Here is a 23647-nt window from a genome sequence, read left to right as displayed (position 1 = left end):
GCCGGATCGCCCTATATTGCGCACAATGAGAAAAGGTTGTTAAAAGGGTATCGCCACATTGCGCACACGTGACATTTTTATTCCTGTGGTTCTGTCTACATTGCGAACATATGGAACTTTTATAATTGCGGCCACTGCAATAATGAAAACGAAATTCCCTTCACTATTTCATCAAATTCGTCTAAGCAAATGAACACAATTTTTATGATTTTGTCCCCCTAAAAATTCATGTTCGTTAGTAAACATACATGCACCACAATTATTTACACTAACAACCTGCAGTGTTTTCCAGTTATATCAAAATTTAAACCCTTAACGTATCAATACCATGAGACTCCTCTTACTTAACATTGACAACATTGCGACGTTCATGTGAACCACTGTTGTACCAATATCGTTTTTCTCAGTCCCACTCCTGCTGCTACGGTGACAGCTTAACCGACTGAATCGATGGACCTGAGAATGCGAATAATGTGATCGTTATACTAACTGATGGTGAGCAGCGACTAGGCGACCGTAATGTTTAAAATAACCTTGTGCGCTTTGTGACTATGCGGCAATAATGTTCAAAACAACCATGTGCGCTAAGTGACTATTTAAAAGATACAAAATCTTAAACTTGTGAGCAATGTAACTCTCCCGGAAAGGCCGTGTGTATGGCGAACATTCAAATTATAAGCACTGTATTAACAGATCGAAGATTAAAACATTTCTCTTCTTACTATCTTGACGTTCATGGTAATAAAAAGTTTGTAAATAAAGGCTCTTCAGACCTCGCATTCGGGAAAAAGAACAGAACAGGAAAGACCAAAACCGTAAGGAGTATAGACACGCTATTGTTATTTGTATCAAAAAAAGATTCAATTCTGTAACACGTGTTGCACAAAATAACTAAAGGATAGGTATCCTCTTAAAATATTTCGATTTCCGTGAGGTAGTTTACATCAGTATGTGGAACAATTGTCTATGATTAAAACAGCGAGAATTCGTGCTCAAAAGAAGGCAAGATAAATATTCTCTCATAAATTCCAAAATGACTACGATTCACACACTCACTTACTTACTTATGGCTTTTAAGGAACCCGGAGGTTCATTGCTGCCCTCACATAATGGCGGATTTCTCCCTTCCCAAATCATCGGCACAAACTCAGCGCTAGTTTCTTCGGATTTCTTTTTTCAGGGAGAGTGAAGCCGATAAGTTATGTTGGCTTTAATCGGTTATTTAAAGACTCTGTATCAACTGCAAAAAAATTATCTTGCGTCGGTTAAACTGGTGACAGCGAGATTGTATTTTGGTAAGATGAGAGTGAATTCGCCATGACTGCCTGGCATAAACCTTAGTTGGAAAAAACATCGAAAAAGAAGGTAACTAAATAGTGAATACAAGCGTGATTCAAACTCACAATCCAGCGCAGCCTCGGATCAGATACCAGCTCCTTAATTCTAACAAGTGAGTTACACTGATGGCTCATCATAATTTAACCTCCATTCTAGGAATTACTTCTGCCTCCGTGGCAATCTTATTCCATCATTGCAGCAATATCACTCTTATCAACTCAGTGTCTGACAACAGCCTCTTCTCTTCAATTGAAAGAGGGAACTATATACGTAAGACATGACCAATTACATAAAAGCGAATCTTCTTCCATTGGGATAATTACACACTCTATCAAGTTCTCGTAACCGTTGTTAAGATAGGACGTATACAAATTTTCTACAGTTACTTATTAATTGTTTGTTCATACATACTAGGTTCAAAAAGTTCCCGGAATTTGCTAGCATCATAGAAACAACGTACCTTAAACACTATTCTACAGCATTCCCTTCAAAATAGTTGCCTTCCGCAACAACACACTTTTGCCAACGCGTGTAGAGTTCCTGGAAGCAGGCCTGGAAGCCATTTTGTGAAACCCGTCTTAGTGCTCTCGTCGCGTTTGCGATAACCTCTTCAGCATTGAATCTCCGTCCTTTCAGATGACTTTTCAGACGGGGAAACAGAAAGTAATCAGGTGGTGAGAGATCAGGAGAGTATGGTGGGAGATCCAAAGCAGTTATGTTGTGCCTGGCAAGAAAATTCTTTACAATAATTGCGCGATGAGCTGGTGCATTGTCATGCATAAGGAACCAGTTGTTTTCTACCCACTTTTCTGGACGTTTCCTTCTCACTACGTCCCAGAGGCGACGGAGGGTTTCTACGTACAATTCTTTCGTTACAGTACGACCTTCTGGAATGAACTCATGGTGCATGAGACCCTGAGAGTCGAAGAAAACTTCCAACATAACTTTGCTTTAAGTGTGCTTAAATGCGACAGGCTCATGTCAGTAGATTTACTGGCATGTGAAAGAACTCCTGCGGGACAAAATTCCGGCACATCCGGCGATGCTGATATAACCTCTGCAGTTGCGAGCGTCGTTAAATAAAACATAACATTTAAAATAACTTTGCCTTTGGAAGTGTCCCTAGGAAATTTTTGCTTCCGAGGAGATGTTTTCGATTTCCACTCAGATGACTGTCGTTTAGGGACTGGGTCGTACAAGTAGCACCAGTTTCATTTTGTTTAAGAAATCACCATCTTCATCAGCCATACTGATCATGTCCCCAGCAAAACACAGAACTTGATGTTTGTACTTTGCTCTGTGGACATAATTACAAAATGCGACGAACAAACAAAACACTATGATAAACAATTGCCTACAACTCAAAACCAATAATTGCCATTATCAGCAAACTTTAAGGAAATGACATCATGAATGTTACCAACAAAACAAATGTATAATATCCCTTGTTATATATTAATACGAAAAATGGTAGTAAAATTCCGGGAACTTTTTGAACCTAGTAGTATATGCTATTTTGCTTTTTAATACTATCCTGGATCTCTTCCCGTTCTATCAAACAATGTATAACCGCTGCAAATCTCTAAAACCTCATATCGGCGGGCTCAAATTCGTTAGTTTGTCTTAACATATAATTTGCACTTAAATATATTAGGCCAATAATATCACGCTATATATATATATATATATATATATATATATATATATATTCGGAGCTTCAAATATTTGGGGTGTACTATAAGCAGTAGCATGAGCTGCTGCCAGGAAGTCAAAAGGAGAATAGCAATCGCGAAGGAAGCTTTTAATAGAAAAAGGAAAACATCTTCTGCGGACCTCTGGGGAAAGAACTAAGGAAGAGACTAGTGAAGTGCTTTGTGTTGAGTGTAGCATTGTATGAGGCAGAAACATGGACATACGACGAAGTGAAAAGAAGTGACTAGAAACATTTGAAATTTGGATATGGGGAAGGATGGAGCTTGTGAAATGGATATACAGAATAAGAAACGAACCTGTGTTGGAAAGAGTGAATGCAGAAAGAATGATGCTGAGACTGATCAGAAAGAGGAAAAGGAATTGGCTGGGTCACTGGTTGAGAAGAAACTGCCTTCTGAAGGATGCATTGGAAGGAATGGTGAACAGGAGAAGAGTTCGAGGCAGAGGAAGATATCAAATGATAGACGACATTAAGATATATGGATCATATGAGGAGAAAAAGAGAAAGGCAGAAAATAGGAAAGACTGGACAATGCTGGGTTTGCAGTAAAAGACCTGGCCTTGAGCAGAACACTATGAATGAATATATATATATATATATATACACATACATACAGGGTGATTCAGACCACCCGTAACAGTCATTTATTTCGGAAACTAGTGCATTAAAAATTTCGAAAAAAAAAAATTATTACTAAACCACATGTGAACTTTCACTTGAGCTTAATTTCATCAATCAGCTCTAACAGGAAGTAGGGTCGGTGGCGTATCACTTTAAAATTTCAAATGGGAGTATGGGTCAAATGGGGTACCATTTGATAGAGCTCTTCAAAACAAACAACTTTCATAGGAAACGTTTTTATTAATTCCTATTCTTTCAATGAGAAAGCGTACGAAAAGGCAATAGGTGATTCGGACCACACATAAGTAATTTATTTCGGAATCTAGTGCATTAAAATTTTCGAGACAAAAATATTTACCACTAAACCACATGTGAACTTTCATTTGAGCTTGATTTCATTAATCAGCTCTAACAGGAAGTAGGGTCAGTGGTGTATCAGTTTAAAATTTCAAATGGGAGTATGGGTCAAATAAGGTACCATTTGATAGAGCTCTTCAAAACAAACAACTTTCATAGGAAACGTTTTTACCAATTCCTACTCTTTCAATGAGAAAACGTACAAAAAGATAATACCATCAATATTGAGAAATGTTAAAAGACGAAAATGTAAACAAGACAATTAATGTTGACATTTTACTGAAAGACTGGACAATTCCATTAATTTTCTTAAATGTTCAAACTGTCAGCCGTTCTGAGCAGCACACACCCGTACTCTTCTTCTAACACTGTCAGTGACTCGTAATACTTCGGCGTGGTCAAATGACTGGCAAGTCTCCCAGATTCGCTGTTTTATGTCATCTCTTATTGTGGGACAGTCTTGATAAGGATGTTTTTAACCGTTCCCAAGAAAAGAAATCCAAAGTATTCAAGTCAGGAGATAGTGCTGGCCATGCCACAGAACCGCATCTCCCAATCCATCGCCCAGCGAAGAGCTGATTAGCTGATCACGTACCACCAAAGAGAGATGAGTTGGGCAACCATCCTGCTGACGCCACATTACTACTCGTGCTGCCAGTGGTACATCCTCCAGAAGTTGGTTGAGGATGTTCTTCAGGAAGTCAACATACATGACACTATTCAGAGCACCTTCAAAGAAATAAGGTCCAATCATTCGGTGTCCAAAGATGCCACGCTAGACATTGACACTCCACCTATGCTGGTTGTCCACTTCTCTCAGCCAGAGAGGACTGACTTGAGACCAGTAGTGACCATTATGGATATTGACATCGCCATTTTTCTTCAATGTCGCTTCGTCTGTGCAAAGAATACCTGACAATTAACTCTATTTTAGGGGACGGTTAGAAAACATCGTTTATCAAGACTGTCCCACAATGAGAGATGACATAAAACAGCGAATCCGAGAGACCTGCCAATCACTTGACCACGCCGAAGTGTTACGAGTCACTGACAGTGTTAGAAGAAGAGTACGGGTGTGTGCTGCTCAGAACGGCTGACAGTTTGAACATTTATAAAAATTAATGGAATTGTCCAGTCTTTCAGTAAAATGTCAACATTAATTGTCTTGTTTACATTTTCGTCTTTCAACATTTCTGAATATTGATGGCATTATTTTTTTGTACGTTTTCTCATTGAAAGAATAGGAATGGGTAAAAACGTTTCTTATGAAAGTTGTTTGTTTTGAAGAGCTCTATCAAATGGTACCTTATTTGACCCATACTCCCATTTGAAATTTTAAAGTGATATACCACTGACCCTACTTCCTGTTAGAGCTGATTGATGAAATTAAGCTCAAGTGAAAGTTCACACGTGGTTTAGTGATAAATATTTTTGTCTCGAAAATTTTAATGCACTAGATTCCGAAATAAATGACTTACGTGTGGTCCGAATCACCTATTGCCTTTTCGTACGCTTTCTCATTGAAAGAATAGGAATTAATAAAAACGTTTCCTATGAAAGTTGTTTGTTTTGAAGAGCTCTATCAAATGGTACCCTATTTGACCCATACTCCCATTTGAAATTTTAAAGTGATACGCTACTGACCCTACTTCCTGTTAGAGCTGATTGATGAAATTAAGCTCAAGTGAAAGTTCACATGTGGTTTAGTAATAAATATTTTTTTCTCGAAAATTTTAATGCCTTAGTTTCCGAAATAAATTACTGTTACGGGTGGTCTGAATCACTCTGTATATATATTCGAATAGGGCTATTTTGCTAACTTTATTTTATCCCATGGTTCAACATATGGTGTGAGAGAACAATTAAGATCATTCAGCTTGTTGACAACTTCACAACTCTTTTCGTAAGATGTATTACAGCTCATTATTGATATGTTTACTTGCTGCAGAAAATGTTAATTTAGCTTACTTAATATTTTACCTTTAATAACCGATACCTATATTCTTTCATTTTACCGATTGATATTTTTGTACTATTTATAGGCCTATTAGCGAAGCGTGACAAAATTTTTGGGTAAGCTGGGATGAAGGCATTTCGGAAATAGTGATCTAGGCCGTGCTTTACTTCGCTAAAAGGTAAACGAAAGGCGGACACGCTCCTGTTCTTAATTAACTAAATTCTAAACTGATCTTGTCCCTTCTTCGAAAATGTTTGGGAAAGCTCAACTTACCCTGCCTACACTGAAGCTTCGCCACTTGAATATCCCTGGCTGCTTTACTATGTTTAAAAACAGTCTCTTTCAATTAATTTCCGTTACGATTTATTATTTCGAGTGGCTGAAATTTCCCTTAAGGATCCTGATGGAAATGTGAACGAAGAGTCAGAAAATACGCAAACTTCTGCAGGTCAAGAATTGCTTGTCGAAATACCACACATTTCCTCGAGGCTAATTTCCTAAGAACTAAACTTAAATGGGCGTTAACACTTTTCTTACAAGTAGCCATAGTAGGCCTATGTACGTCCACCGCTATGGAGTAATGGTCAGCGCGTCTGATAATGAAACGATCGGGCTCGGGTTCAAATCCTGGTTGTAACAAATTACCTGGTTTGGATTTTTTCCGGGGTTTTCCCTTAACCAATTGAAGCAGAATTGCTGGGTAACTTTCGACGTTGGACCTCGGACTCATTTCGCCATCATTAATTAATTCACTTATCATCATCAATACCTTAGTCCGGGTTAAGTTCACGGTGTGGCGTGCTGTAGGGCTACTTGTATAAGAGCGCGGCCGTTCGGCTACCCATCATTCACAGAATAGGAGTGGTAAGCACAATAAGCCTCAGGTTGCAGTGCAAACCTTCGGGTTCCTCTTCCGTACAAGAGAAAAAAAAGCCTATGTACAGGCTCAGAAACAAAATTTGGGCCACCTGAATTTTTAAAGTTCCAGTCAGAAGATAATGCGCATGCTCACATTCTCAATGCTTACCAAGAGGTCTTGGTGCTTACTGGGCCTGTACAATATTAATGTTAATGTGGTGAAACTAGTGCTGAGGTGGTTCCGGAGATTTTTGGACGTGAAAATGATTGAATTTGTAGGGGATATTTTTGGAGATATACAAGCCATAACAAAAGCCTAAACTAACCAAACCTAACCTGATTTGTATATGCAAGGGGTATAAGCTGAGTATGAAGGCAATTATATCTGTGCTAGTTTAGCAGAATCTTCTTCGTGGTGAACTATACGTTTTATATCATCTTTATATTTCATATTTCAAAGTGTAAATCAATTTAACAAAGAAAATCTAGTAAGATCACAAACTTTCGACAATTCGAAATATGATCATACCATGAAGGAAGGATATGCACCACTGCACTCAATTGGTATGCGTTCACTGCGTGGAGAAAACAGTAGGCCTACTCAATTGGTATGCGTTCACTTCGTGGGAAAAACACTCATTTAATAAAATTAAAAAAAAAATTGCAGGTAGGCCTAGGTCACATTAACACAATCTGAGAATGAAATTGTAAAAAATTTAGGCAGGCCTATATGAATAAAACTGTCCTACACTTAACAGATAAAATTACAACACTGCAATATTAATTTGGCACTTTGAACTAATTCATATCCGCAAAACTCAAATTATACGAAAACAATAATAAAATACAAATATCGGCTCTTTCAAATATCTTTCAACACACACAAAATATTTAAAAGTGATAGTAATTCTTCCCACATCGAAGAACTTGTGAAGATAGAGTAACATTAAGCTATTCTTAGTGTGTGTAAGAGAACACAACCAGCTCTGACGACTCTGAAAAGAGTACAAGCAGGTGGCAAGGGGAAAACACTTGCCTTCCAAGTAGAAGAAGTTTAGGCCTGATTAATTTACATGGCAATTACTTCTGCAGTAGAACCAGTTCAAGCCTCCTACTAACCTGACGACTGTAATTTTACTTCCAATTATGGTTATAGGAGAAGTCGCAGTCATTAAAAACATACATTTCAAAACCTTACGTTTCTCACGGGCAAGATATAATATAAAGGTCGGGATATAAAGGGCAATAACATACTAATTCTAAGTCCTTCCACTATTCGTGAAACCGTGAAACAAGTAATTCAATATTCCCGCGAATGTCATATTATACAAATAATACGAACAGAGCAATGCCCTATTATTGCTTATTCCAATTTATTTTCGTGTGGCATATATCACTTCATCATCGCTCAAAATATAGAAGTTAATTTCAATAATATGTATGGCTTATAAAAACACTGCTTGCTGCTGAACATTAACTCAGGACATCAAAGTTATATCCAAAATGTATAAATAATCCGTCACTTACCATGGTTGGGCGGAGCGGGCGATCTGATGTAAATAAATACATGCGGGTTTTTTCACATAATAGTCTAAGTTTACATCGAATTGATGATCAAACTAGCAAGACGACAATTACACAATTAGAAATATGACACTATTAAATGGTTTGAAGCTTTGTTTACCTTAAATATTTTATTAAATACCGGACAAACCACCACACAAAAACATACAGACAAATCTAGCCGTCGCAACGCGAAACCCGTGAATTAACGAGACTCCGCGAGATATCCCCTCCTCTCGTTAGTTTGTCACTGTGCTGCCATCTCCTATCAACGTCTTAAAATGAATGGCCAAGAAAGCGACGGAGGTGGGTTTAGAAGGGAAAAAAAATAATTTTTTCACAAAATAATCTATAAGAAACTTTTTAATGAACTATTTATTACATATATCATCACGATTTTAAATTATTTCTATACATCCGGTATGTCTATCACATTTAAATATGCCACTATTTCACATTCAAATTCACCGATTGCGTCCCAAATAGGGGGGGGGGGGGGGGTTAAACCTCCAAACTCTCCCCTTAGTTGATAATGGTTAATGTGGTGCAAATGCAGGCCGCCACAAATTAATGAGAAGCAACTTTTTTTTTTAAATTGCAATAGTAGTACATACCTAAATATGTATTATTAGCACATCTGACTGTGCAACGACTGGGTCTGAGGTCAAATCATGTTTGGGGTTTTTCTCGATGTTTTCGCTTCAACCAACTGAAGCAGAATTGCTGGGTAACTTTTGGCATTGGACCTTGGATTCATTTAGTCATCATTCACATACCATCATCCATACCATAGCCTGGGTTAGTTTCATGGTGCTGCGTGCTGTACTTGTACAATAGTGCAGCCATTTGGCTACCCAATCATTCACAGAACAAGAGTGGTAAGTATAATAAGTCTCAGGCTCCAGTGTAAGCCTTCGGGTCCTCTCTCCACACAAGAGAGAAAACAAATATTAAATTTTAATTATATTTGTTTAAGGGCCAATTTCACCAACATGTTGCTAAAGCCTCTTTAATAAAAGATGATTCAACTTAAAGAGGGAATTATTATTATTTGTTTTTGACGGAGAAGGTGCCCAAAGGCTTACACTGGAGCCTGAGGTTTATTGTGTTTACCACTCCTATTCTGTGAATGATATCTGTCATCAAACGTCTAGAGTGTAAAGGAATAAACCCCCCCCCCCCAAAAAAAAAAGTTGAAAAGAATAAAAGATGAGATGCAATAATCCAGTGAATGTGAGCAAGGCAAAGAACAGTTTTTTTGATAGACTGTGTGCTTTATGGTTTGACAATATGGACCAGCAATAAAACCTTTTAAGTTATACAATTGTGCAGTGACCGCTATTGATGAATTATCAATGTGTGGTACATTTTCATTCATAAGTCAACATTTTTATTCAGTTTCTGTTTTGAATTTGATAAGTTAAGATGTCTCTTATTCGAGATGACATTGCAAGTGTCGCATTGGATGAGGGCTGATGAATCATTCGTTTTGCAACTAATGCCATCAGTGCGTTTTTTGGAAGCATACAATGACGATTCTTTGAACTAGTATCTACCACAGACGACAAGAATCAGGCCGTGTTAGGACTGCAACCACCAGAAACGACAAGTTTCTGTTTCTCCATGTCTCACAACATCTCCACACGACTGCAGACTGCAGGCCAGAAATAGTCTCGAAACAGTGAGAAAGGTCAGCGTGAGTGAGAGGAATGTTAGACGAAGACTTTGGGAAGCCAATTTGACTTCAAGAAGACCTGCAATTTCTCTATAGCTCACCCCAGCACCAGGCAGCACACGATTCCAGTTTGCACATCAACATTGGAATTGGAATTGGACTGTGGACCAGTGATCCACGAATGAGTCGCGATTTCGCTTGCAGTCACCTGATGGTAGAGGAAGAGAATATGAAGAAAACATGAGGAGAGATATTTGCCTTGCAACTTCTCCAAAAGAATACTGTTTGGAGATGGATCTGTCATGGTATGGGCTGATATCAGTTTGGAGCCCAAGCATAACTTGTTTTCGTCGATGGAGGCTCTCTGAATATGTACCAATACATTGTGGAAGTGTCAGCAGACTATGTAATCCTGTTTGCTCCCTTCACCGGTGTAAATTTCATCCTTATGCATTACAACACCCATCCCCATGCTGTTCACTGCATGACAGACTACTTTTGTGACAGCGGGATACCAACACTGGACTGGCCATCATGCAGCTCAGACTTAAATCCGACTGAACAGCTGTGAGGTATACTCGGCCAAAGTGTCCGACTTCGACACCCTGAACGAAATGCGGGCAATGGAACCTCATCCCTCAGGAAATGTTGCAGGACCTAGTGGCCAGCATGGCATGGCAAATGGACAAGAGGTGGCAACACACAATATTAGGGCAAGATACGTGTACAGTGACAGTTTCAGTAGCATAATCATGTGTTAATGTAAGCCTCAATAACTCCATGAAATGCATTACCGTTACTCGACATTTTGTATAAATTACAACACTTTACAACTTTAAAATAAACTGCAAACGAAAAGAATTTTGATGATGGGGAATGAAGTGCACAAGATACCTGTTTACTTCATTTTACAACATGTCCTTGTCAGAATGTATAAAAAAATGAAACACAAAGTAAAAAAATTATTGTAGTTCCTAAAAAAATTAAGTAATCCACTTTCTTTTGCTGGTCAGTGCATATGTATTATGTTACAATTTTATTAGTAATTACAAGTAAAAGATTTAAAAGTATGCATCTAATATGCTCAAAACTTTTTCGGTTCAAAATTACAAGACCTGGCAAACTTTTCCTTTCTGTAGGCCTACACACAATTTAATACACATTTCATATATGTAAAAATTAATATTGGGTATAGTGGTAACTAAAAAAAATGATTTTCTTTTCACACTTTGTACACTTTTCACTAAAAATTATAAATTAACGAGTTGGCTTAATATTCCGCACTTTTTATATTTTTTATAACAATCGAGGTGTTACAAAAAATCTTTTGAAGACTGTTGGACATGAAAATATGTTGTGGTGTTGTTATCTAATGCCGGGCTTTGGCAACGAAGCCATTAGCATTCTTGCTGTCCAATATTTCTCTGTGGTGGATCCATCATGTAGAACTTCACAGGTTTAGGACATGAAAATATTGTTTCAAACAATATATTAAATGCCATAGCCGTACTAACATATAAGACATCATCATATTCATCATCATTCACTATATCGCTATTCAAGTCAGCTTCACAGAGAGCTATAACTGAAAGCCAGATTTGTGTAGTGGAAGTAATTTATATTGCGAAAGCTGACAAAAATGCATTAAGTTTAATTGATCATATAATACTTAGGAATTATGACTTAATAACGAGACCAAGTTCACAAGGAACTGTAAAGCTCTCCCTGTCATTAGATTGCCTGTTTGGTTCGAAAATCTTATGGACTACAATTTCAGTCATTGATATCTAAAGTTTACTCTACTACATCATGTCCGGAACGAAATTCACGTTTTTTCTCTTTAGAAAGTTAACTGTTGAACTTTTTTTTCTTTAAACTTTACTTCCCCTTAGCAAATGTAATTTGTCATCAAAAACTACATTTAAGGGTAGCCTACTTTTTGTGAATTGAAAGTGCGTCATGTTCAGAACGAAAATTCTGTACTGATTTTCCAGACGGACTGGGTTAATTGTGTCGTACTTGCATTTTTATTTAAAATAAGTAATATAAATGGAATCATGTTAATGCTATAATATTATTACACTTCTTACTTTCCCTTATCTTCCACTTGTTCATTCAAGATATAAGGCAGGATCAGTAGTGGACTGGCTTGTTTCCTACATGTCATTATTGAAATCAATAAACAAATCCAAAGTACTGTAACTTGCATTTGAGGAGTAATGAGAGGAGAAATACTTCTGTTGTGAGTTAATTACACACCCATCATGATGATAAATAATATTTAAACCGAGAATCAAATAAGAGAAAAAGAAACCAAATTAAAGAAAAATGAAAAAGAAACGAACCAATATACAGTTAAAATAAATTAAACTGATCTTTGCCTTAGTTTAGTCCACTGTACGTCTCTGAACACTGAAATATTGAAATATTTTGAGCGTAAATACGACTTACCCCTTGTCGATACATATGTTTATTCAGAAGAACAGTTCTTTAAGGATGAAAAACAGTAAAGATAGCAAGAACTGGTACATTAAGCGAGATCATGGATATATTGAAAAATTTGCTGTCTAAGTTCATCATTCACTGTTTTGTAACAAAGCAACAGTCGTTACATTTAAGGAAAATTCACAATTGTGCTGATGGTGAAAACGTGGTGATACAGATAGATTTCGCGGAAAACTACACAGTCCAGTACCAAGATAAGGTAAAACTGCGCATTGGTGTTGGGATCAAATTTCAATTTTCACAGCTGTAGTGTGGCTACATGATAGAAAGTAAATTACGCCATAGTGCTCATGATGTTAGGCCCATAGACTTGGCACAGCTGACGATAAACTTCAATCGGCGCTATGCCCTGTGCATTCAAAAACTTGCACTTCAGACGTGGTGGGAGCTGGAATAGGAGTGTCCATCTTCAACCAATGCAATGAAGCTACTGAGAGCACTTGGGAAATTCCGCTAGCGCACACGCCATGCCAGGACATTACTCTATCACTTACACACAGTCGCTTCGCGCAACATATGGTTTGTTAGCTGTGGGACGAGTGGGAGTGTTACTTTATGGACGCACCTCGTACTTGAAAAATGAGCTTAAAACAAGTCTCATTATATTTTGAATAAAATAAATCATAACATTTACAGTGAATTCGTAATCCTGAAATTTGAGAATAATTAAGTACACAAATTAATTACTGTATGATGGAGTCAAGCTATTGAAAGTAATTGAAATTGATATGTCAATGAGGTATTTGAAATATCTAATTTCTTAACAAAAGCTTTGTTAGAAATTATACACACCTGAGTCAGGTTTTTCACATTGTTAGTGTAATCTTTATGTAATATTATAGCAGTATGTTAAGAAATATATACAATTTTATAACTTTTATAAAGGCATTTTCGGACGTCATATCAGGAATGAATTTCTGCCATTATTTCTGGAATGCAAGTTTCACTTATTTTCTGGCGAAGTTTTTTTGCTATAAAGTTCCGAGAAGTGTTAAAATAAATCTTGAAGAATGAGTAACATACCATAATTTTTCATTTGAAAAACATTGAACGATTCGCAGAGATTTAGGGTTTTCCAAAATGGAAAAATAAGTGTGTCTGAAATGCCTGGAACACAAGTTTGACCCTAATTTTCATCGCCACTTCATCATAAAAACTAAATTCTTTTTTGTCTCATTCTCAATCGAAAGAGGACAGATTCAAGAACATCTGCCACGTTTTTCCCCGGAAAAAATATCACAGAAATAAAAGTAATCAATGGGATTAACCCAAAAAATAAGTCCCAGCATCATATCCGGAATGATGGAATGACCCATATGTACTATTTATTTCAATTTCTTCCTACATTTCACCTTCAAAACAATAGCTTAATTTACAAATGCTTTTCTATAATATTGCTTAAAAGGTAAACTTTTGTTGCAACTATCTCTGCTATTTAGAAACACATGGTCGAGATAACGAGCTATTTTGACGAGCTTTAAGTCATGGTAGCTATTACATCTCTACATGAGACAATATAATTCTATTGAATAGTTTCTTTTAACGGTCTTATCTCAGTTACTGTAACTCAGTATTATCTTGTGACAACATCAGTTACAAATTTCTTATAATTACTACTTTTGACTGTTACTTTTATGTAACTGAGACAATTGTGACAGCTAGCAAGAAAAAATGGTGTAACCCATCTCTACCACTCAACACTAATAATATAGTAATTCAGAAAATTGAGTTGAATGTTGTTAATACAATCTCTCCTCTATTTATAATTTCACCTTGGAAAGAAATATAGGTTCCAATTAAAAATTTGATGTTTATTTCAATAAATTATAGTTATTTATACATCATTTTGCGTCATCTTTCAGTTACTTAAATGTCTACAAAGGCAATACAAGTATCTTAAGAGATGGATTCCTATGTACAGTAGCCACCCATGTATTTAATACAAAATAAGTTCCAATGTTTGGGAAAAAATTGAAAATCATACACAAGTAAATGCATGGACAAAGAGGTAAGATATAATTTTTACTCTCATTATTGGTAGCTACAGACTAGAGAGCCCCAGTTCAATCCTGGATGATTGTGGAATTTTTCCCATTGCAAAAACTTTCAGAACGACACTGGAATCCACTCAGTCTCCTGTCAAATTGCATACCAGATCTTTTCCAGGGGAGCGTGCTGCCAACTACACAGCCTTATTCTAATGCTGAGATCATGAAAAGATGGAGCTCTACCTCCAGATTGCCACGCACTTTCATGATATCAATGTATTATATAAAGAAAAATTATTTAGATGCTGCAATAAATCAGTTTTAATATTTTCACGGTAATACACCTTTTTAGAATTTTTAATATAAAGGAGAAGACTAAGAGGAAGGCAGAAAATAGAAAAGAAGTGCTTTTGAAATTTCATATCTCTGTCTGTGAGCAAACAGTAATTTCTCCCAAACTGCCGGATGAATTGTGTTCATATTGAAATCATTTATAGTGTACACAGAATAAGAGGATTGGCCTAAACTTTTGTTTAATGAAATGCACAAAAGAATCTGATTTAATTTATAAATTGCATGGTGTAAATTTAGATAGGTAATCAATTTTGCACACACTCATATAAAATAGCAAATATCAATGGCAAATGAAGGTTTTAATAGAAAAAGGAGCGTCTTATGTGGGCCTCTGTGAAAGAACTAAGGAAGAGACTAGTGAAGTGTTTTGTGTGGAGTGTAGCATCGTATGGGGCAGATACATGGACATTATGACAAAGCGAACAGAAGCATTTGAAATGTATGGAGAAAGATGGAGAGTGTGAAATGGACAGAGTAAGAAACGAAGCTGTGTTGGAAAGAGTGGATGAAAAAAGAATTATGTTGAAACTGATCAGAAAGAGGAAAAGGAATTGGCTGGGTCACTGGTTGAGAAGAAACTGTCTACTGAAGGATGCACCGAAAGGAATGGTGAACGGGAGAAGTGTTCGTGGCAGAAGAAGATATCAGATGATAGACGACATTAAGATATATGGATCAAATGGGGAGACAAAGAGTACGGAAGAAAATAGGAAAGACTGGAGAATGCTGGGTTTGCAGTGAAAGACCTGCCCTTGGGCAGAATACTATGAATGAATGAAGAAATATATTGTAATTATTTTTCCAGCTTTTTTTTTTATTCACGAATTTTTTAAAGAGAGATAAACACTGAAATACATCAGTGGTTTATAATGTAATCCTAAGATAATGATTTCTTCTCAAATAATCAGTAGTACTGCTAAATCAAAAAGGTAAATTGTAAAACTAATATTCTCATGAACAAGGAGGCTCAGAAATAATAATTTATCCTTTGATTGGACGGACAGGTATCCTGTTTTGGGACAATATAATTTAAAACCGAAATCACAACCAATGGATGAGTCTACTTATGAATTATAGGGGAATGGGTTAGACTTTGCCATCAACTCGGTAGACACATGCCCGACCTACCCTTTTATTTCTACCCCCTCCACAGAAATGTTGTTCCCCTATTGCGCATCGCGAGTGTCTTGACAAAATGCATGAGCTGTAATAGAAATAATTCTGCAGATAATATTTTGAGGAGAATTAAATGCATACTACAGAGAGACATATAAACAGATGGCATATCCAAACTAATTTTCGAATTTGGTATCAGAGATGCTAAAAATATGTATTTTCGTGAAATCTCGAGATACATTTTTTCAGCACCATATACTGTACATACTTTGCATAACGAAGCAGAGAAAATAATATTAAGTGTTTACAATTTGTTTTATAAGCAGACAGTGGATTTTTTGTCCCTATACAGCAACGAGACGTCACATCCCTTTCTATACGGATGGAGCATAGCAAGAGTTCAATGAACTCCCTGCAAAACTGACGTACACCTAATGTTCAGTATTGGGACCGAAAATCTGCTTTCTGTTTATAAATAGGTACTTGATGTGAATTTCTAAAAAAATCATATGTCTATTTAAACTACACAACTTATAAATTAAGTCAAATGTCTTACTTTTGTGGATTATAAGGTCTTCATTTGCACAAAACGGAAGTTTGTCTTCTTATTTAGATGTACATTAAATTATTCCATTTATATCTTTTGAATGACAGCTGAAGAAAATAAACTACAAACAGGAATATTATTGGTAACATGATAAAGAAATGAAATAAACATATACAAAGTATAATGGGAAATTAGGCTGTGTGGTCTTCATGACAAAATTTTTCTTCTGAGAAGTTTTAAAAGAGTATCATTCCATAAAAAGATTATAGAGAAGAAGAAAGGGGAAAAAAGGGAAAGAAAGAGAGAAACGAAGACTAGGAAAGAAAAAACGATATATATATATATATATATATATATATATATATATAAACAAAGAATTAAAAAAGAAAGAACAAAAAAAGGAGACCTTCTGGATATTATGATAACCTCCACGTTGTGACTAGAAGCTATGTCTACAGACAAAAAATGTGTTTTGCTTCAAATTTCATTCTACTTTGGGATTACGAGGGCTAGTAGTGGTACAGAATTATTGCAAAGACAGTTTGTTTATGGCTGACACGCATAATTTGTGATCGTAAAACGAACAAGTGGCTAAAATCGTTGTATCATTCCCTTCAAGGCTTCCATTGTGTACAAATCTAGGAACTTCATCACTTATCAAATGGCACCAATCTGAACCGTAAGCTAGGCTTTGATGCTCTCCATAAGTTGCTACAATAACTGGAGGGTTAGTATTGTCATTGCAGTCCACCACGCAGAATCCACCATGCATGCAGGCAGCCACCAGATGCTGCCATCTATGTGGATCCCATTTCAATCGCCACACTCCACCTTTCAAAGATGTGTGAAACTGGGGGCGTTTCATATGTCGAGTGTCCCAAATTCTGAGGTTTTCATCATAACTGGAAGGAAAAAAGTTCCTTATAAATGAATATGTAAGGAATGAGTGATTATCTATATTGTGGCATGTGCCATTCTCATTAAAGGTTATATCACAGTCTAGTACGGTACCAGTATATACAGTTGCGAAGCTCAATACATAGTAAATATGCAAACATTAGATAGTTGCTCACCTCTAGGATTGCTAATATCGCCTCATTACAGGCAATGCAAAATAGTACCGTCACAGTCTATTGTTTCTAGCACCCTCAAAACTCAAGCTTCGTGACTGTATATAGTAGACTGTGGTTATATCATCCACAGTAAAAACTTGTGTGACATTATCTTTACTATAATTACTAACATTATAAATTTAGTTCCTTAAATGCATAAGAATTATTTATTCTCATTGGTTTGAAACAAACAACTAGATATTAGCACAGCAAGAGTCAAATCCAATATACTAATGTATAATAAAATAAGACGAACAATCAATATTTGAAGGGTAAGGGGAAAGAGTAAGGAATGTCAAAGAACAGCATTATTAACAAAATCACATTTTAAGACTTGTGACGTTCATGGTTTTTAACCAGTGCTTTAAATGTTTAACATTATACGGGCATTTCCACATTTAAACCCTTTGTGACTGGACAGTTCTGTAATCCCAGATGCCAACAATAGAATGAGCTAAACACCATAAAATCATTAAAAATGGACATCCCCTATTTTTTTCTCCCTTATCTTCATTTGTATCTTGAATGTTAACTATCATATAAAACAGAAAAAGATCTTAGAATAAAATTAAACAAATATCTGCAAACTAGAGGGATATTTAATAAACATTTTCATATCAACCACAACAATATTTACAATAGAAAATACAGATATACAAATGTGAAATTAAATTTACAATAGAAACAATGAGTAAAGCTGTTTGTATACAATAAAAATTTTCGTCAAATTCAACGTTTCACAAGACTTTTCAAGACTTGCCAACACTTTACAAGTTGTCGTCATCGTCCTCATCGTCGTACCACCACCACCACCGCCACCACCACCACCACCACCTAAGTGTGAGAAAGAATACCTTCCAGAGGCGAGAATGTTCTCCAAAACTGCATTGGAGTGAAGACTTGTGACACCAGCTTCGTGCACTCTGCTAGTTGACATAGGATGCCGGGTGCCTGCTCGCAAGTCATATACATGAAACCTGCAGTCATCTCCCCCTGCAACATATCACAGGAACTATTTGATTTTACTCCTGACAATTAAATCAAATTCATGTACAAAAGAATTACAATCTTTTCAGCCATTTGCATTTCATTTCCACACTTCTTTTGGGGACATGTATTGTTCTCTTCATGTTACTTATATGAATATTATACAGTGCATCTTTTCTTTCATTTAACTTCAGACCTATCAGCCTAATATCGAACTTGTATAAATTCTTTGTGAAGGTTATCAAATAGAATTACCAACACTCTAGACCTACACCAGTTGTAGAACAAACAGAATTCCACTCCGGGTATAGCATGGTGTATCATCTTCAAATAGTAAAACAGATTATAAAAAACTGTAACTAATGGATATAATCAGATATTTGATATAACATAAGTGGACTACGTCAAAGTATTTGATTTCATAGATCACAAGAGTATGTTATAGAAGGTCCTCACATCAACTGGTCTTGCAAGGAAATAATGAGGCATTCAAGGCTTAAGTGGATCAAGTCACAAATTTTCATAAATTGAGTTTAATTCATTTTCTGATTATCTGAAGTTGGATCTTTTCCGAGCTGTAATGGATCAAAAATACAGATAATAACTGGTCCACCAATGTGGAGTAATGGTTAGCATGTGTGACTGTGAAACTAGTGGGCTAGTTCAAATCCTGAGGTTTTCCCAAGCTTTTTCCTCAACCAACTGAAGCAGAATTGCTGGGTAACTTTTGGCGTTGATCCTCAGACTCATTTCGCCATTATTAATTTCATCTTCATCTATGATCATTCAATAGTTTCAGGTCAATATAGGCTGCAGCACCATTGACTTGCATACAGAGGGCACCATTCTGAGGATGTTGCAGAGAGACAGAGGGGTACTCCAGCAGATTCTGTCAGAAATAGTATTGTGTAGCTGAATAGATAGAAGGCATCAAAGAGTGAATCATGATACTTACAGGAATGTGGTATTACAAATTTAAACAACAATCATCCATTCAAAAGAAATGTAAGCACAATAAGCCTTGCTTTGCAGGATGTGATGTGATCAAAGCAAACAGAAGTTACCTTTAACATAATTTGAGATAGATTTCTGATTTGATTGCAACTCAATCTTATGAATGGGAGTCTCTTAAGCATCTCATTTACTGGCAAGCAGGGGCGGTTTTTCGGGTGAAGCTCGTGAAGCGGCGCTTCACCCGTTTACTAAGTCCAACTTCACTTTTTTACAAATACTTTAATATTTTATTTAATTTCACTTAATTTTTTACTTTTACGTTTTGCGTTGTGATATGTTCTGCACTTAGGTATTCTGCATTATGGAACACTAGTCCTATTGTAGAGTAACTTGTCACTACCTGTTGGCGTAGGGTGAGTGGGGAAGGGTGAAGATTGCAGCTGTTTCCCTCTTTCCGAGGTAGAGCTTCACAATTTGCGGATTTGTTTACGGGTAACCATGGCAACGAACCCTTACACGATATCTATAGAGCCTGTCTTCGAGGGTACATGAATCGCTGACAAAACATTTCCTTTGTAGCTGCAAGCACCCTTATCGCTTCCTGGCTTCGCTCTTTTGAAAGGAAGATAACGGCACGCGAATACAATGAGTTTTCACACTTCTTTGCACCTCTTCATTTCAGTTTGTGAGACGTGTGCATAGAGTGACTGTGTTATGTCTTGTTGCTAAAACGATATATTAGAAGATTAACTTAACTAAGCAGTTATTTATTTTTAGTGATAGTTTCATAATTATTTTTAAAAGTGGTGACTCAAATATTTTTATTAAGAACGAGGAATGTATCCTATAAACGATATAGTGTGTAGCGTGTTACAGACACCATTTTCGCGATGGACTGAAGGTGATGAAAGAGATGTATTGCTAGCGGGGAAACCACCGGTGTGGCTCAGTCGGTTAAGGCGCTTACCTGCCGGTCTGAAGTTGCGCTCGGGCGTGGGTTCGATCCCCGCTTGGGTTGATTACCTGGTTAGGTTTTTTCGAGGTTTTCCCCAACTGTAAGGTGAAAGTCAGGTAATCTGTGGCGAATCCTAGGCCTCATCTCGCCAAATACTATCTCGCTATCACCAATCTTATTGACGCTAAATAACCTCGTAGTTGATACAGCGTCGTTAAATAACCGACTAAAATAAAAAAATTGTTAGCGGGGAAACCAACACTTGTTACTAATATATCGGCAAAGAAGTTGAAAAGGACAGGTGCAAGATCTTACACCAAAAATTTTAAAAGTGCGTGGTACAGTGAAGATCAGTGGCTGTGCGGTAGTTCTTATTTGGAAAGATTGTTTTGTTGGTCCTGTTTGTTAATTGGAATAAAAAAATCGGCATGGGACTCGGATGGATTTTGTGAAAACAGATTAAGTTTTTGTCAGTATTTTTTTTTTGAAAAGGCTAAAGAAAGGGCTGAATTTTCAGGGCGGAAATATGTTAAGCTGTCAGAAGTTGAACTTTTTCAGAAGTACAAACAATTGTTTTTTAAACAAGTTACTTGTCGTCATATTTATGCAAGTTAACACTAGATATCAAGATACTGAACAGCTTCAGTTTTGCTCTTTTGCCAATACTTTAATAAAATTTCTTCAGTATTCTAATATTTTTCCTTCTAATGCTCTTGCCGCTCTACAAAAGACTTTCCAAAATTTGTTGAAAGTAAGTCGTTTGAAAACAGAACTAGAGCATCTCCATGCAGATCATGAGTACCAGAACATTTCCCCTGATACAAGCACTAAAACTTGTAAGAGAAAACAAAGGCGTACTGAAGAAACCTATAGGATCTTTTCCCTTATTGTGACATTACAGTCAACAAGCGTTGCAGTGGAGCAAAGTTTGTGTTTTTTTGTGCATTCAACTGCATAAAGACAAATCTTCACAATTCAATGGCACAAGGGAGATTAACATCATTGGCGTGCATCTCCATTCACAAGGACTTGTTACATGATCTGATTGAGAAGTAGCCATTTCATGATGATATCAGTGACAATTCTCCTTCCGTAGAGACAGACGAATCAACTTAATCTACAAAAAATAGGTAAGTCGTACATCGTGTCCCTTAATAAAAGAGCTTCACCAACTTTTGAGGTTGCGAGCCGCCACTGCTGGCAAGACAGTTAAGATTGCATGTTTCCTCTGCAAACTCGTGAACCACGATTACAGCTAATATTCCTTACATATATGAGAAGCTGTGTGGCATTTTTTGTTTCTGTAGATAAACTGTTAATGAGAAGAGGAGGGCTGTAATGATATTCAATTTTGCACTTTATTTTTGCTTTATGACTAATATATAATTAATTACTACTTCAAATACATTTCCATTTTAAAAATCAATCTCCATACCTGTATAAACTAATGAAGGATTCCAATAATCAAATGCAGTTATCCATGCTTCGAATTCATGTGCTTTCCAGTACTGTGTCTTCTCCAGTGAGAAATCAGTTAACTTCAAGACAGAGATATGGCCCGTAGAATCACTAACAGTTATGGCTGGATCTCTTCCAGCATCTCCTATTTTATTTCGAGCTGTGGACCAATCTAATGAGAGTGCGAGAGTCTCACTACTTACGTCCTGTATGATACTGTGTTTGCAGAGCAAGTCGAGCTTGCAAGAATGCCACTCACTAGCGTTGTCTCTCCCTGTACATAGTTCATAAAGTTCAACATCTCCTACAGCATTAGCCACAGCTAATAAAATCTTTCCATTTATTTCACAATGGCACCATTTTGTATCCAATATGGCTGGCATTTCCAATGATTGTAATAAATTGAGGCCCTTTGAAGAGTCAATAGCAAACAGATATAAACGGCCAAGTCTATTATGAGATTTTGATGTTGCAGTATCTCCTGATGTTTCGTGGTTAGCAGAAATGTTAGATTCGTCGTTCTCAATCTCCGACAATTTGTTTTCTGCAAGTTGGTAGGTTCCACATACAAATATGTTCTGATACTGTGTAACAGGGCACCATTCCACAGAATCGGCACTGTACTCTGTATCCCAAATGTGAAGAGTTTCCATGTTGCTTGTAGTTGTCACTTTGAATATCTGGAAAAAAGAAAAAAGAAACATTTCTTTTAATTCTTTACCATTGTGGTATCATATGAAACAAAAGCGTTGATTTACTTGCCAAATACAGCACAGGAACAGTAGCGTAATTAATAAGTCCACAGACCATGATTCTTGTAGGGGTCTCTAAAGCTATCTCCATTATCATATTAAAATTAATCAGTAATATAGTAAAATAAGTTAACATCCTTTCTTATATTTTTGTTATGAAAGTAATTAATTTTATATTATTATTATATTTATAAGCAACACTCATTTGGACAGACTCTAGATTTTCACAAGTAGGTCAGTCTATTGGTACTTCTTGGTAAAGTGATACATCAGGCACAAAGTCATGATTTAAGACAAGAATATACATAAGATGCAAAATACACCTAATCCTTATGAAAGGCAGATAAAGCTCCATTTCTTGCTGAAAATCGTGCCCAAATCAACTGAATTTATGGCTGGACACGCAATTAAGCTACCATAAAGGACTTCTGTAACATTCTATATATAGGTGTACACGTACAGCCTTAGAAAAAAGTTTTGTCACACATACTTTATAAGACTCAGAAAGAAGCCAGTGCGCATGATCAGATGACGAGTGACCTGGTTCAAAAGAAAAGAACAGCCTGAAGTAATAATTAATATTTGAGGAGAAAAATTCGCTCCGGCGCCGGGGATCGAACCTGGGTCCTTGGTTCTACATACCAAGTGCTCTGACCACTGAGCCAGAGAGAATTTTTCTCCTCAAATATTAATTGTCAATATTATAGAGATTATTCTGTAGGACAAATTAATAAATCTATAATATTCTCATAGCTAGCAGTGCATCATAACTGCAGAATCCCGGCCAAATAAGTCACTCAAATGAGTGCGCTCCTAGCATAATGGCAGTTGACACT

The 23647-nt window shown here is 36.6% G+C and overlaps 2 protein-coding genes across 6 annotated transcripts in view; both read right to left on the bottom strand.

Moving 5' to 3' along the window:
- The window catches only part of LOC138706173 (uncharacterized), a 381089-nt gene extending 372474 nt beyond the window's left edge, over window positions 1-8615 (bottom strand). For 2 of the 3 annotated variants that reach the window (XM_069835182.1, XM_069835189.1), the window contains exon 1: window positions 8373-8615. The gene's annotated coding sequence lies outside the window, so the exon portion shown is untranslated. The remainder of the gene's footprint in view (window positions 1-8372) is intronic. The other variant, XM_069835183.1, reaches the window with a different exon arrangement.
- Window positions 8616-14378: 5763 nt separating this feature from the next.
- LOC138706172 (diphthine methyltransferase) overlaps window positions 14379-23647 on the bottom strand; it is a 42159-nt gene continuing 32890 nt past the window's right edge. For all 3 annotated transcript variants that reach the window (XM_069835180.1, XM_069835179.1, XM_069835181.1), the window contains exons 2-4: window positions 22037-22739; window positions 18560-18698; window positions 14379-17495 (exon numbers count right to left, since the gene is read on the bottom strand). In XM_069835180.1, the coding sequence (XP_069691281.1) occupies window positions 17120-17495; window positions 18560-18698; window positions 22037-22712 (1191 nt within the window). In that variant the 5' untranslated portion in view covers window positions 22713-22739 and the 3' untranslated portion in view covers window positions 14379-17119. The remainder of the gene's footprint in view (window positions 17496-18559; window positions 18699-22036; window positions 22740-23647) is intronic.

The sequence above is a fragment of the Periplaneta americana genome, chromosome 9 (assembly GCF_040183065.1).
Source record: "Periplaneta americana isolate PAMFEO1 chromosome 9, P.americana_PAMFEO1_priV1, whole genome shotgun sequence".
NCBI classification, from domain to species: domain Eukaryota; kingdom Metazoa; phylum Arthropoda; class Insecta; order Blattodea; family Blattidae; genus Periplaneta; species Periplaneta americana.
This window is presented reverse-complemented; position numbering and strand designations above follow the sequence as displayed.